The sequence below is a fragment of the Cornus florida genome, unplaced genomic scaffold (genome assembly GCF_030987335.1).
Source record: "Cornus florida cultivar Cherokee Brave unplaced genomic scaffold, ASM3098733v1 CherokeeBrave_3.0.0_Hap2_Chr05, whole genome shotgun sequence".
Lineage (NCBI taxonomy): Eukaryota > Viridiplantae > Streptophyta > Magnoliopsida > Cornales > Cornaceae > Cornus > Cornus florida.
In genome coordinates, this window is record NW_026775575.1 from 22,385,744 (window position 1) to 22,402,418 (window position 16,675).

General features: G+C 41.0%; 1 protein-coding gene across 8 annotated transcripts in view; it reads left to right on the forward strand.

The window, feature by feature from the left end:
- Positions 1–16,675, forward strand: part of LOC132306187 (helicase protein MOM1-like) — a 99,890-nt gene that overhangs the window by 53,663 nt on the left and 29,552 nt on the right. For 7 of the 8 annotated variants that reach the window (XM_059803483.1, XM_059803477.1, XM_059803481.1 and 4 more), the window contains 3 exons: positions 6,420–6,593; positions 7,729–8,656; positions 8,801–9,039. In XM_059803483.1, the coding sequence (XP_059659466.1) occupies positions 6,420–6,593; positions 7,729–8,656; positions 8,801–9,039 (1,341 nt within the window). The remainder of the gene's footprint in view (positions 1–6,419; positions 6,594–7,728; positions 8,657–8,800; positions 9,040–16,675) is intronic. The other variant, XM_059803485.1, reaches the window with a different exon arrangement.

Consider the following 16,675-nt stretch of genomic DNA (forward strand, 5'->3'; position numbering starts at 1 on the left):
TTCCCCACATTCACTTTTAGACCCGATACAACCTGAAAGCAAACCAAAACACATCTCAAATATCCCATTTGGGACACATCTGCATCATAGAAGACCAAAGTATCATTTGCAAATAACAAATGGTAAATCTCAATGTAATGATCCAAGTCTCTGCCCACCCTGAAGCCCCTAATGAATCCCAGATCCACAGCCCTTCTCATAAATTTGCTAAAATCCTCCATAACAATGATAAACAAAAAAGGAGAAAGAGGATCCCCCTGTCTCAAACCCCACGAGCTGCCAAAGAAGCCAGACGGATCCCCGTTCACTAGCACCAAGAATCTCACTGATGAAATGCAGAACTCGATCCACCTCTTCCATCTCTCCCCAAAGCCCTAGCCTCTCCAACATATAAAGCAGAAAACTCCAACTAACATGATCATAAGCTTTCTCATTATCAAGATAACAAAGAACTCCCGGAATACCACTACTCAAGCTAGAATCCACACACTCACTGGCAATGAGGGTTGAATCCAGGATCTGCTGACCACCAATGAAAGCATTTTGAGATTCTGAAATAACTCCATCCAACACATCCCTCAACCTTGAAGCAAGGACTTTAGCCATCAGCTTGTATAAACACCCCACCAAGCTAATAGGTCTAAAATCCTTCACATCAATGGCTCCACCTTTCTTGGGGATAAGAGCAATAAAAGCAACATTCAGAATAATTTAATTATTGCTCATGAGTTAATGAGAAGCTTTGGTGCAAAGAATACAAAACCTACTTTAGCTTGGAAAATTGATTTGAGAAAGGCATATGACTCTGTCCAGTAGTCTTTTCTGATTCACTTAGTGCAGCTATTTGGGTTTGGGAGTACTTGGATTGGTTGGGTGAAGCAATACATAACTACAGTCTGGTTTTCTGTATTGGTCAATGGAAGCCCCTATGGTTTTTTTCAGTATGGTAAAAGTCTAAGGCAGATCTGTCCTCTATCTCCTCTTCTTTTTACACTTGTCACATAGTATTTCTCAGGGGTTATTGCAGATAAGGTGAATAACGGATCAATGGTGATAGCTGAAGCTGCTCGAAGGGGTGGCATTCCTATGACTCACCAATTTTTTGCTGATGACTATGTCCCTTAAGAGGATTATGAAACATTTTGGAGATGTTTCTGGCTTCTCTGTAAGCAAAAAAAGAAGTCAGAAGTATTTTTCACCAGGTCTGTTAGGGGGCAATCTACTATCTTTGGGGCATTGGATTGTAGACTGGGATCACTCCCATTTATTTATCTTGGCTTACCAATTTCAGATAAATGCTTGAAGAGGGCTGGCTGTGCTAAACTCATTGACACGGTCATTGCATCCACAACAAGATGGAAAGGGTTGAATCTCTCAATGCCAGGAAGGGTGGAGCTGGTTAGATCTGTGGTTCTATCCATGGTACACTATTGGACATCAGTGTACTCTATCCCTGCAGGTGCTGTTAATCTTATAGAGAAGAGAATGAGAAACTTTATTTGGGGTCACGATGAGAGTAGTCACAAAATTCATGGTTTGAATTGGAGAAGCTTGCTGCACCTAAGCAGGAGGGAGGTTTTGGCCTGAGGAGAGTTGGTGATGTTGATAAGGCTGCCAAATGTGTCCTAGCTTGGGACTTTCTCCTTTCAAAAGTTAGAATGTGGGTAGCTTGCTTTAAGAATACTTACTTAAAGACTGCTTCATACTGGCATGTGGTGACTAAAGATTCTTGCTCTCCAATCTGGAAGAGCATTGTTTTTGTCAGAGATATAATCAAGCTGGATTGGAGGTACAGGATTGGCAATGGCATGGAAGTAATGATGTTTCTGGATCCTTGGAGTGATGGTAGCTTCTTGACTGACAGGTTTCAGTATAGCACTTTGAGGAATCTCTGCAGAAACAGGTTGGTGACCTTAAGTGAGTTTATTGAAAACCAGCAATGGAACACTTCTAACTTTGAAGACTGTAACCCAGAGGTACTTCATTTGTTTCTTAAGTATAAAATATATGGAGGCAATGACCAGCTGTTGTGGCAAACTTTTGGATTCACCTTCAAGGCTGCTTGGGAAGCTTCCAGAATGAAGAGGCAAGAGGTTTTCTGGTATACCTTATGCTGGAATGGTGGTAGGCCTAGAAGGTCGATTCATGCAACTCTGGTATTGCAGAATGTTGTGGTTACAAGTTCATATTTACAGAATAGAGGAATTTCCTTGGCATCAAGGTGTGTATTATGTTTGAAAGGTGAAGAGACTCTTGATCATATTGTCTGCTGATGTGACTACTCAAGGCAGGTTTGGGCTGGATTATCAGATATTTGCAAGGTTAATGTTCAAAGATGTGCTTCAATTCAAGAATTGGCAATGTTCTTTTTGCTGAAGTTTAAATCAAAAAGCTGCAAACATAAGTTGCTCAAGCTCTTATTCACTGCGACACTATACTTTCTTTGGGGGGGAGAGAAATGAGAGATACCATAACTCGAAACTTAGAGATCCTGTCAGCTTAGTTAAGAGTATTTTGTGGGAATTCTTAGATGTTTTGGATGTAGGCCTGCAAGACATTCTTTGGCTATCTGTGTCTATGTTCATTTTTTAGGGGTTTGTCCTTGAATTTTCTTAACTATTTGTTAGGATTATGATTTTCTTGTAGTGAGGGTATGCCCTCATTGTCTCCATTATACGATATTGTTTTATCTATGAAATTTGCAGCATTTAGGAAAACTAAAAAAAAAAAAAGCAACATTCAAAGATTTCTCGAACCACCTATAAGAATCAAACTCCTGGGACGTCTGCATCACCTCACCCCACCCCTGACCACCTCCCAGCTCTCCAACAGTAACTTCATAGTGAAACCAGGGCTTTGTCACCATTACATCTCTTTAGCCCCTTCAACACTTCCTCTCCGGAGAAGGGAACCTCTAGGCCGTCCCTGTCCAACTCTGAAATTGAGTTAAAATGCAGACCACCAAGTCTAGGTCTCCAACTGTATGTCTCACGAGACAATCCCCCTGCACACATCCTCCTCCCTACATAGATCCACACCATCAACACGAATCCGCCCAATATGATTACCCCTCCTGTGAGCATTGGCCAACCTATGAAAGAATTTTGTATTTCAGTCACCCTCTTTGAGCCATAACACCCGTGACTTCTGATGCCACGAGATCTCCTCCAAAGTAGCAATCTCAACAAGAAAACTCCGCCTGACACTCTGTCCTCTGACTCCTTTGAGCCTTAACAATACCACCCAAACCTTCCCACTTAATGAACTCTGCAAGGGCCCTATTCTTCCTCCACTCCAAATTCCCAAACACCTCCTTATTCCACCTTTTAATCTTAGCCTTCAAGAACCAAAGCTTTCCGGCCAAAATAAAACTCGAAGTGCTGACCACTGTAGCCCCCTCCCACCAAGAACGAACTTTCCCCTTTAAGTCCTTCGCCCTAAGCCACATGTTTTCAAAACAAAAGGGAGTGCACGAGGAGCTCAACCCACCACAATCCAAGGCCAGCGGAATATGATCCAACGCCGATCTGGGTAAAGCTGCTTGTACCACATCCGAAAACCGCTCCTCCCAATCCCTAGAAACCAAGAATCTATCCAGCCGAGAAAGAGTACCATCCTTCTTGCCACTGGACCAAGTGAAACATGCACCCTCCATCGGCAAATCAATAAGGTGATGGCTGTCAATGAAGTCCGAGAACTACTCCATAGTTGAAGACCATCTTCTTCCTGAAGACCGCTACGACGGGGATCGCACCACATTAAAGTCCCCACCAACACACCAAGGAAGGGTCCATAGTGCCCTCACAACACCGAGCTCGTGCCATAGAGTGTGTCTCTCCCCATCCTCCGCCAGGCCATACACACGAAGAAAGCTCACCTAAAGCCATCCTACTCCATAACAAAAGCACAAGAAATAGAGAATCTCCCCCCTCCAAACATCCACCCTTGACACCCATCTCCTATCCCACATGACAAGGATACTGCCCCGAAGTCCCAACAGCCTCCAAGGCTTCCCATTTAACAAATCTCCCTCCCCAAAGGCTCTTCACACCCTATCTGATATTGAGGCAATCTTCGTCTCCTGCAAACAAATCACATGTGCCCCCCACTTCCTCACCGCTACCTTCACCCTTCCCTTTATCCAGGTCATTGAGACCACGGACATTCCAAGAAATGAGTCGGAACTTCACAAGGAAACAATGGCGCTCCCCTCCCCTTTACTCCTCCTTCTACTCCTCTCCCTCATGATTGACATAGCAAATGAGATTCCTTACCTTCCTCTCCCCTTTCCATGAATAAGAACTCTTTCTAGATCTTCTTCTACCCCTTTTTGGTTCCTTCCTCAACCCCACGTCTCTCCCCTCCACCGTCTCCTTGTGGATCATCAAAGCCTGTTCTTCCTTCCGTCTGCCCCATCCCATGTCAAGGCATCAACAGGTCAGTCCTGCTGCTCCATCCTCACATTGCCTTCACCCCAGCCCGCAGCGCAGAATTGTCACAAGACAACCAGTCAATGAAGCTGCTCCTGCTCCCCACCGGTTTGTTAACCTGAGAATCCATGTCAATACACACCTGCTCGTCTACCTGCAATCTGTGTTTTCTCAACTTTTGCAACAACAACAACGCTGCTGAATCATAATTAAGGGTGATGCGAATGTCCCTTCCAACACAAACAATGGTCTTCTCATTACACCCATCATTAACAGTTGGTGAGCTCAGTTCAGATCTCCCAGCAGGTCGGAAAGTAGAAGGCGGACCCTCCTCCCTTCGACTCTGATTTTCAATTGCAGAAGATGGTCCCCCACAAGAAAAAGATGGAGCAGAATGAGAGAAAGAAAACCTACCTGCATCGGAACCATCAACAACAACCCCTTTCGCACGCCATTTCCACTCGCGACCATATACAGTGAATGGATCAGGGACGACGACAATGTGCATCAGCTTTCTGATTAACTGCAGACGGGTCGTGGATCTTCTTAACCTGACTTGGATTGCAGTCCTTTATAAATGGGCCAAGTCTGCCCTCCCCCCGTGTGATCCAACCCATCATTACATTCTGAATCTTTATTAGAAAATTGGAGCAGCCCAAATCTGTTCGTGTTAGTCCAACCCAGCCCAGAACAGGTATCCACACCCTGTTTGCTGTCTCCGTTGAAAATGGTCCACAAGTGTTGGGCCCAGCCTTAGGGCCCTTGGAGGAAAGGCCCAATGGGTGAGCAATTGGTGGCCGCCCAGTTCTGCTGTACATGGCCCCTCATATTGAAAAATGGCCCACGAAAACCAGGCCCAAAGTCCTCCTTATCCACAGGTCCACGGCCCAGTCCAGAGAATTTGAAATTGTGTTGCATATCACATGACCAAGAGCTCCTCACCACACGGTCTTCTACACGCGTTCCGCCAGCTGGAGATCTTATCTTATGTCCATTAAGTGTCGTGCTAACACGTCAATCATGCTAATCCTTCCTCACGCGCATATCCTTCGCGTGGACCACCATTCGTTCCTTACCTTCCACAACTAGCACTTGCAGAGACTCATTCCGATCATCTTTCTCTGATTGATCCACCACCGCAGCCTCCGTCTTCGTTCTTCCCATCCCAGCCTCAGGACACGGAACGTAAGCCTTATGAGTAGCCCACGCCACCGTTGCCTCCATTGTCGGAAGAGCAATTACTGAAAGCGAAACCCTGAAAGCAATCCATTCATCCTCCATGATCACAAAATCTGGAACAGATCCACCATCTTTGAGCACAACATCAAACTTCTTTGTGTTGATCCTCTCATCCTTCTCTATCCCAACGAAACCCCCGCACTTCTCACCAATGGGTTCTGCCAAACAGTTGCACCAGAGATGCAAGGGAAGTCCGTAAACCAAAATCTGGCAGATACCCTCCTTCAACAAACCAGTACATCCCGCTCTGTACCCCCAGTTGTCAAGCATGAGAAAGGCATCACCCAACTCCCTTCTTCCGTACTCCAAAACCATCTCTGCTGCCTGTCTCGTGGGAAATTGCCAACACATGACTCTAAGTCCTCGTAGGTGCAAAACATCATCCTTTTCTCCTCTGAGGTGTACACGCAAGTTCATTGCTTTATTGTTTTAATTAATTAGATATATTTAGCCTTATTCTAAACATTTAGCATATCTATTGTGGACATCTTTGTTACATGGACTCAGGTACGTGTGTCGGGTATGACTATGTATCCATGCGTCAGATGTGTTAATTACGTTCTGATTTTATTATTAATGTGAGAAAATAATAACAACTCCTGCAAGTCCGTAAATACACAAGCGATAGAGATAAATATTTTTTATTGTTTGAAGTTACCTGTCAGTTTTTAATTTGAACTGTTCATTTTTGTTTGACATTGATGTGGCTATATATTCTCATCTTCCCCCCCTACCTACCTTTTCTTATAGTGCTGTGATCACCCCTACACCGTGGACCCTTCACTGCAAGGCACGATAACTAAAGGTCTACCTGAGGTCGAGTATTTGGATGTGGGCATTAAAGCAAGTGGCAAATTGGAACTTCTTGACGCAATACTCTCTGAAATAAAAAATCTGCAATTGAGAGTGGTGATCCTTTTTCAGGTACATGTTTAATGATTTTGATTTTAACCTGCAATGTTTCCTCAGGAACTGTTCACTATTCTTTTTTCCTTTATCAATGTCCTCTTAGTCAGCACTTTGATGTCATCTTTCAGAATTTGCAAAATGATCTCTTAAGCCTTACATAAGCTTTAGTGACAGCAAATTCTTAAACTACTCATTTTCCTTGTGTTCAATTATATCTTTACAACAGAAGCAACAATGGCCAATGGCTCAAGTGTTTTGTACTATTGAGAAGCTACTCTTAGCACATGGTTCCAGGATATGAAATTTTCACTGTGGGAATGCATTGGAAATTGTTTTGCAGTGATGCTAATGCATTGGAAATCTCATGGGAGTCGCATATGCACACATTTTTTTATTTTATTTTTTATTTTTATATCAAAATCCATTTTTGGTTTAGGCTTAATTATGAATCATTCCTAATGGTATGTGTTCATGTCATGATGGTTCAATATTTGGTTATGTTTCAGGAAGGATCCAGTATAGTTTTATGTGGATGCTACTAATAAATAGAGTCGAAATTGAAGTCATTATGATTCTTACCCAGGAGAGCATAATATGAAAACTCTTTAGTAAGGAATAGGTAGTTTAGGCTTTTAAAGATATAAATGAGTAATAAATTACGTGCTTTCAATGCCAAGAATTTGTTGTCGATACTGCAATATTTCGCTTGCATATTACTAGTATTGGTAAAGGATGTGGGGGTAATTTATGAATAGAATATTTAATGAAGTTTGTGTTCATACTGTCAATTTTATATCATTGAATAAGTCCTGTGCTGTCAAACTTGTCATTATATGTTTGCATTTTGTAATGCATACTTAGTATTTTCTGTTGCAAACAAGAAAATGATTTCATGTCATCTTCAATTAAATATGCTATTCCATGGCATCTAATTCTTAAATGATGTTATTGATCTTGTTGTCATTGCTTTTATTTTTTGATTTTGGCCATGAAACTTTTACCTTAATAGATGTGATAAGTTTTTTCTACTCTCTTTCTCTCCCTTTCCTTGCTCGCGCGCGCGCACACACACGCGCACACATTTATATGCAAAGTGCATTTTGTTTTCTTAGTTGTTGTCATGTTCTAATTTATACATTCTGTACAACAGTCGATCGGTGGTTCTAGAAGGGATTCAATTGGAGATATATTGGATGACTTTCTGCGTCAAAGATTCGGGCCAGATTCTTATGAACGTATTGAAAAGGATATTCTCCAGTCTAGGAAGCAAGCTGCTCTGAACAAGTTCAATGACAAGGATAGTGGGAGGTTTGTGTTTTTATTAGAAAACCGTGCTTGCCATGGAAGCATCAAACTGTCGTCAGTGGATACTATAGTCATATTCGATAGTGACTGGAACCCAGCGAATGATTTAAGAGCACTACACAAAATATCAATTGATTCACAGTTTGAACAGATAAAAATCTTCCGTTTATATTCATCTTGTACTGTGGAAGAAAAACTTTTGATCTTTCCGAAGCCTGAGACTCTAGATAACAATTTGCACAGCATAAGCCGGATTACTAGTCACACACTGCTTATGTGGGGTGCCTCATATTTATTCAATAAATTGGATGAGTTTCATGGTGGTAGTACCACAGCCTCTGGGACAAATGTCTTGTCTGAGCAATCAGTTTTACAAGATGTAGTCAAGGAGTTCTTGGCTTTGCTTTCTTGGAATGCTGAAAAAAATGATATAAGCAATTCTATCATTTCAAAAGTCCAACAGAGTGGGGGAGGTTACAGTAGGAGTATTTCATTGCTTGGTGAGGTAAAAAATAACTTAGCAGATGGAGAAGAACCTCATGTTTTTTGGACAAAGCTGTTGGAGGGAAGGAATCCTCGGTGGAAATATTTATCTGGACCACTACAGAGAAACAGGAAAAGAGTGCAATACTTTGTTGAATCACCAGGAAAGCGAGGGGTTGAAACTGGAGAAGTTGGAAAGAAGCGCAAGAAGGTGGGGAATGATATTGTTGATCTAGCCTCCTCTGTAAAGCCTGGATTGGACAAAGTTGAAGTTGCAACATACAAGGATGGTAAATTTCCATGGTTTCGATGAATTTGACCTTTTGTTGGAGAATTTTGAACTTCTGTTGGGGAATTAATGAATTTCTAAGGGTGGTTTTTAGGTACTAGTGCTTTAGTTTTTTTTTATTTTATAGTTTTTCTTATTTGTGCAGGGGCTTCTGGAAATCCAGCCGTATCTCAATCTTCGCCTAGCTCAACTGCTCATGTAACTGGAACAATTTATACAAATTATGCTTCCTCTTCACCTTTTTCCTCTAGTAATATCTCCTTGTCACCGGAACTTAACATAGTTGAGTTAGAGGAAAGAAGAACAGAGCGTGATGCGCAGAAGAGTCTTCATCTTCTCCTGAAACCAGACATTTCAAGGCTCTGTGAAATTCTACAACTCCCGGTTCGCATCTTATATTTTCCCCCCTTTAGAATTCTGTGGTCCTTTTACTCTTTCTTTCTTCAAGAGGGAGTATGATTTGAGTATCTTCAGTTGTCATTTTGATGACAGTTCTAGCTGTCTTTGTTTGCTTGAATAGTATGAATGCAGAAGAAGAGTTAGTCGACTTGCCTAAATAATTGATGTATTTGCTGCATATGATAAGTAAATTTGTGAAATAATCTTTATGCTATGCGTAAACAAGCAAGCTACTACTTATTTGTAGAAAGTTTATCTTTCTAATGCATGCTAGAATAGTTAACAGAATCAAATTAATTTCTAAGGCTTCCATCTGTTAATGCTTTTCAAGCTCTCCATGTGAACATGTTCATGAACACAGTTAATATTTCCAACAGTTTAGCTGGCATGCTTCTTAGTTGAGACCTTAGCCTTGGAAAGTTTTGTTCAATGCTATTAATGCCAGGGCACTTGGAAAAAATTGGAACCATCAATGAAGCTTGAGGTATTCTATCAGGCTCTTTATGGTAGTAGCTTTAGCATTAGATGGAGTGGGTTTTGGAGGAGAGAGGTGGTTGGTATGGAAGCTCAAGGAAGATTGGGTTCATAATGAAATGAAGCACCTCATAGTATTGGTCACTTGATGCACAATGCTAGAGTTGTCTCTAGCATAGATATTTTCCCAGCCTTTCTTGTGTTTCAGTGTGCTAGGACATTTTTCTGCAAGATTATATTTTAAGGTCAGGGAATGGATGTTGTGGGATCCTCTCTTTATCAGTAAGGTAAAGGATAGGGAGTTGGTGCCAATTTATGGCCCTTTTGATAGATGACACACAGCTCCTTTTGCCAAAAGGGAATGACTTGTTGAGGTTTGTTGGCCTCAAAGAAAGGTGAATTTTAGGTAAGGTCTTACCTTAGGTAGTGTCAAATGGGTCAATGTGTAGTTTACTGTTTTTCTCTGCTAAGCACCTTTAGACGAGCATCAAGTCCTTGCAAAATTATGGTGAGATGCAGTTGCTGTACTTTGTTCATTTGTAAATTAATTTTGTTTTGTACCTTTCCACATAGATTCAAAGATAAAATTGACAACATTTTTTTTTTTACTTCAACAAGTTTTAGTACCATTCTTAATATACAATTATTTGAAGGTACAGAATCAGTAGCCAATAAAGACAACCAGTAGACATTGGATGTATACAGAAAGTATAGAAAAATTATGAACAAATTTGAAAAAGAAGAGTAAGATTTCTTTGTGATCCAAAAAATAAGGAGATCATCTTGTGGTTTGGTGGACTGTTTGTTAAATTAAGAGGCAAATCGATGTGGTCCTATCCCTTGACGTGTTTAAAAGTGGTGATTTTTGTCATGGTCAACCTAAGAGGGAGAGACGCCATGTTATCTTCAGGGAGAGATACTATTTGTGTTCTGTTGAGAGAGAGAGAGAGAGAGAGAGAGAGAGAGAGAGAGAGAGAGAGAATATATGAAAACGTATATGTTATTGAGTAAGTAATTAAATAATACAATGGTGTTTATAGAGGAGAAGCTACGGGAGTAGGTTAGTGGAGAACAAGAAAACCCTATATATGGTAATTCTATATATGGTAATGAGGGGTAGGTGACAACTCATACAATTCTAACTGTACACATGTGACAACTCATATAATATTGTACAACACTCCCCCTCAAGCCGGAGAGTAAATGTCAATAACTCTAGCTTGCTATATTTGGAATCAATAGAGTTCTTGGGAAGCGCCTTAGTGGTGAAGACGTCTGCCAGCTGTCTACAAGAAGAAACAAAAGGTGTAACAATCTCATTTGAGTCAACTTTAGATCGAATGAAATGGCAATCTACTTCAATGTGTTTAGTCCTGTCATGGTAGACTGGATTGCTAGCAATATGAATAGCTGCCTGATTGTCACAATGGAGAGGAATTGGGTACAATCCCAAGTTCCTGTAAAAGAGTTTTTAACCAAGTAAGTTCACAGGCAGTGTGTGCCATGGCACGAGACTCTGCTTTAGCACTGGAACGAGCCACAACTGACTGTTTCTTACTCCTCCAAGTTACTAGGTTTCCTCATATGATGGTGCAGTAACCCGTGGTGGACCGTCGATCAGAAGGAGAATCGGCCCAATCTCAATCCGAAGATGTCTAGAAGATCGATAAAGTAGACCATGTCCCGGAGCACCCTTGAGATACTTCAAAATGCGTAAAACTGCCTCCATGTGAGGTACCCGAGGACTGGTCATGAACTGGCTCACAACACTGACTACATAGGAGATTATGCAGATGTCTGGACGAGTGACTATGAGGTAAATAAGTTTACCTACAAGTCTTCGATACATCTCTGGATTATGAGTGGGTCACCATCATCCACCTTAAGTTTTACATTAGTCTCCATGGGTGTAGCTACAGGTTTCGAACCAAGATATCCAGTAGCTTTGTAAGAGATCAAAAGTATACTTTCGCTGAGAAAGACTAATGCTTTGCTTCGACAGAGCCATCTCAATTCCTAGAAAATACCGAAGTTTACCCAAATCCTTAGTAAGGGAGCTAGAACTCAAGTGATGGATTAGAACTTGTATCTAGGGGTGCACAAAAGAACCGAAACTGTGGAACCGGAACCGGAACTGTGAGAACCGGAACCGTTTTTCCGGTTCTCACTGTTCCGGTTCCGGTTCCGGTCCCAGTTCTTAATTTTGGAACCGTGGGTGTACGGTTCCGGTTTCGGTTCCAGCCCGTGGGAACCAGTAAGAACCGGAACCGTATATATGTATATATATAATTATATATTTAATTAGTTATTCTAAACTAAAGCCTACAAGCAGCCACGTGGGTGAAAACTCATCTAACCGTCTAAACCAATCGCCTCCATCTCTATTCTCTCAACTCTGAACTTGCCCTTTTTCTATTTTCGTTCCCAAATCTGAACTTCCCTCTCTCTCTCTCTCTCTCTCTCTCTCTATGTGTGCAACTGCAAACACCAAAATCTACAAGAATGTGTGTGTGTGTACAAGGAATAAGGATACAAAGTGTGTCACACACGCTGTTACTTGGTGTAAGTCATTATTCTTTTTCACATTGCAAATAATTAATAATTTAGTTAATTGGTCTAAGGGTTTTTTACTTTAGTTTTTCCATTTTGGTAGACAAATCTAATTCTTGAAGCCTTTTATTAGTTAAGAGTATTATTTCATTCCTTATTTGTGGCTTCATAGGTTTAATTAACTGGAGTAAATATATAGTTGCTTAATTTCGCTTGGGTTGATAAAATCAAATTCTTTCTGGACAAAGACTTGTGAATTAAAATTCTATGGGTCGTCTGATGGGCCAGCTCTTTGAGTTTGTTGAAGGCTTTCGGCTTCTGCAAGAATCAAAAGTTCAGAACCCATATTGGCATATCATTTCAGATTGTTGCTGCTGCTCCAGTTCGGGTTCGCAAGCTTCAGCCGCTGTCTCTCAACTCTCAAGCTTGCCCCCCCCTCTCTCTCTCTGCAACTGCTAAACTTGCCCTCTCTCTCTGCAACTGTAAACTACAAAATCTACAAGAATCGGAAGTTCAAAACCCATATATTTTAGATCTGTCTGCAAGCCAGTTCGGTCGCAAGCTTCAGCCGCTGTCTCTCAACTCATGGTTAACGGTTCTCATGGAACCAAACCGGTTCTACGGTTCGGTTCCGGTTCAGTTCCATACTACACGGTTCCAGCTCCGGTTCCATTTTCAAGGAACCGTCGTGAACGGTTCCGGTTCCGGTTCCGACCGGAACCGTGTGCACCCCTACTTGTATCCCATCTTTGTTACTGCCGGTGATAACAATATCATCTACATACACCACAAGAATCACAATACCACGTTTCGTTTTCTTAAAAAAGAGAGAGTGGTCAGCTTGGCTTCTGGTCATACCATGAGCTACCATTACTTTACTGAACTTATCAAACCATGCACGAGGGGACTGTTTGAGGCCATGGATAGACTTCTTGAGATGATGCACACACTCCCCCTTATACTCAAACCCAGGTGGTTTAAGTCATATAGACTGCCTCATCAAGGTCACCGTGCAGAAAGGCATTTTTAACATGAAGTTGATGAAGTGGCCAGTCTAGATTAGTTGCAAGAGAGATTATCACACGAACAGAATTCAGTTTGGCCACAGGAGAGAACGTCTCAGTATAATCAAGGCCATAAGTCTGAGTGTAGCCTTTAGCAACAAGTCGACCTTTGAGACGGTCAACAGTACCATCAGGCTTTTATTTAACAGAAAAAACCCAATGATAACCAACAAACTGAGTATCAGTAGGCTAAGGAACAAGGTCCCAAGTATGATTCAATTTTAAAGCGTTTATTTCTTCTTCTATAGCTTTCCTCCACCCTAGATGAGAACGTGCCTACCTGTAGGCCTTAGGAAGAGCAATAGAGGATAATGACAAAGAAAAAGCTTTAAAAGGAGGAGGACAATTTATTATACGATACAAAATTAGAGATAGGGTGATTGGTACAAGACTGTTTACCTTTCCGAACAACAATAGGTTAATCAAGATCAGAGTTCGGAGAGATGGAAGAATCTCTAGGCGTTGAAGCGACTAGTGGAAGTGGCAAGGCTGGGTTTACTACTTTAGTTGTTGGAACATGATTAACTACTCTTTTCCGGCGACGAGCATAAACACGAAGAGTTGGTGGGATGTCAGAATCAAAAACTGGTGTTGGAAGAACAGACTCTTGAAGAACAGAGTCCTCTAGACGACTTCCTTCCTGAGAATAATAAGGAACATCCTCATAGAAAGTTACATCTGCACACACAAATTGTTTACAAAGAGTTGGACTGTAAGATTTATATCCCTTTTGAGCTAGAGAATAACGTAAGAAAATACATTTGTGAGCACGAGGATCAAGTTTGTCTCGTCTCGAGCTTAGATTATGAACAAAACAGACACGCCTAAACTCCTTTGGAGGAATAGAAAAGGATTTTTGTCAGAAAACGTCATTTGGAAGGGTGATTTTCCTTGAAGGACCCTAGAAGGCATGCGGTTTAAAAGATAAGTAGCAACCAGAACTGCATCTGCCCAAAAATGTTTTGGAACATGCATTTGAATTATTAAGGCACGAGCGATGGCTAGGAGTGGGCCATTCTTCCGTATAACAACTCCATTTTGTTGAGGGGTGTCAACACAAGATGTTTGATGGATAATGCCCCTCGACTCAAGAAACTTTTGAAAAACATTAAGTTTATATTCAAGGGCATTGTCAGGAACAAGTAATTTTGCATCAAACTGCTTTGGAATTTCAGCATAAAAGGATTGAAAAACAGAGAATGCTTGAGATTTATCTTTAAGAATATAAACCCAAGTTAAACGTGAATAATCATCAATAAATGACACAAAATAACGAGCACCAAATAAACAGTAGTATGTGCTGGTCCCCAAACATCCGAATGTACTAACTCAAAAGGTTTTAAACTTTTATCAAAACGAGACTTAAAAGTAGCCCGACGATGTTTACTAAGTTCGCGAGTAGTACAATTAAACTGAAAAAAATCAACTAAAGAAGGGACCAAGGCTCGAAGACTATTTAAAGAGGGATGTCCAAGGCAGCAATGCCATTGGTAAGCTGAAGAGGAGGTGGAATGTAGAGCTATTGGAGCAGTAGTTGGCTGGAAGTAGTAAAGTCCATCCTTCTCAAGCCCCCCACCAATCGTCTTCTTCGTCTTGAGATCTTGAAAGACACAACAGGAAGGAGAAAAAGTTACTTAGCAAATTAAATTTGATATGATTTTGTGAACTGACAATAAATTGAATGACAATTGAGGGATATATAAAATTGATGAAAAAGTGAGACCCGAAGTGCGGAAGGTACCAATTCCATGAACAGGTGATTTGGCACCATTCGCTATAGTAACAATCGATGGTGAGAAAACATGAGAAATATCAGAAAGAAGATATGGGTTACCTGTCATGTGATCGGATGCCCCTGAATCAATGATCCAAGGTGTAGAAGATGAAGCATGGAGACACGTATTACCTGAAGTAACGATAGTAGCGGTGGACGAGGGTTGATTTGCACGCTCACGCTTTACTAGTTTGGTGCTGGTGATTAACCCAAGAAGATGGGATTCCTTTGTATCCATCACAAGAGCTGCCGAACAAATGAGATATAGTAGCGAGAGAACCAAAGATCTAGCCGAGATGAACCTGAGAGAAATTATCGAGGAGAGAGCCGAGGGATCCGAGAGAGATTGCCGAGACGAGAACTGAGATCACTGAGGAGAGATCGCCATGAAGAGATTGAGAGAAAGTCGAGATGGAATCAAGATTGGAGTCTGAATAAGACTAAAAAAAAAAAAATTTAAAGAGGGATCGATTTTTGCTCTGATACCATGTTGAGAGAGAGAGAGAGAAAGAGAATATATGAAAACGTATATGTTATTGAGTAAGTAATATAATAATACAATGGTGTTTATATAGGAGAAGTTACGGGAGTAGGTGAGTGGAGAACAAGAAAACCCTATACGTGGTAATTCTATATATTGTAATGAAGGGTAGGTGACAACTCATATAATATTAACTGTACACGTGTGACAACTCATACAATACTGTACAGCATGTTTAATATTTAAATGATATATACTCGTAAACGCAATTGTACCGTGATGTTTATGCCAACATGCTAGCAAAGTGAACCTTGTCAAATGGCAGTCTAGGTTCCATACTCCCAGCGTGAATGACCTGGGGCATTTATGTAGGATTCCATCGCCTTATTTGAAATGGTCATAAATAATTGTACCCTTCTCTCTCTCTGTGTATGAATGTGTGTGTGATTGTATCTATGTAGTTGTCCACTCTTGTGCATATTCAAGATTTGGAATGCCAATGATTTTTTGGACTCTTTGAGGATATAGAGGCCCAATTTGGCCTTGTGTAGCTTTTGAGGGATGTGTTCCTTTTTTGAACGCTTTTTATACAATCTTTACTCATCGGAAAAAAAAAATAAAAATAAAAAAAAAAAAAAAATTTGGAGTGCGTATGATATTCTTAAGGTGCACATGTGTTGAGGACCCCGAGGTTAGGCTCTATAAGGCTTTGCATATCTGCTAAAATGATCACCAATGTTTATTAAGGTCACATAGGGGGAGGAATTTGTCACCTCTTCTATAAGTATACATTAAATGTAGTAGGATAAAGTAGGAAGTTGTTTTGTTGATTTGTTTCCAAGGGGGAACTGGTATTTTGTTTTGAGGATGGGACAGATATCTTCTCTTTGAATTCTGGTAATGATTGTGGGCCCTGTCTCAAAGGACATTTTGATAGAGCAAAGAAATGGTGTTGTGCTTTGAACTCAACTCTTCTCAGCAGTGGAGAAAATGAGTTTTTTAGAAAAATCCTTGGTGGAAAATGTAGCTGGAAAGGATTTTGAGTTATGTTTGGTTTAGGCCTTTTCCCCCGCCCCCCCCCCCCCCCCCCCCCCCACCTTTTGAACAGTTGTTTTGGATCCAAGCAACTGTTCAAAAGGTGGGGGGAAAAAAAGGCCTACCAAGCAAAGCATGTTGGACTGTGGGTACATCAAAGAATTTGCTGTTGGGTTGTTTGGATTTTCATTGTGAAGGTGTAAGGTGATGATTTAGGATGAGTTTTTAAAAGAAATTGTCTTT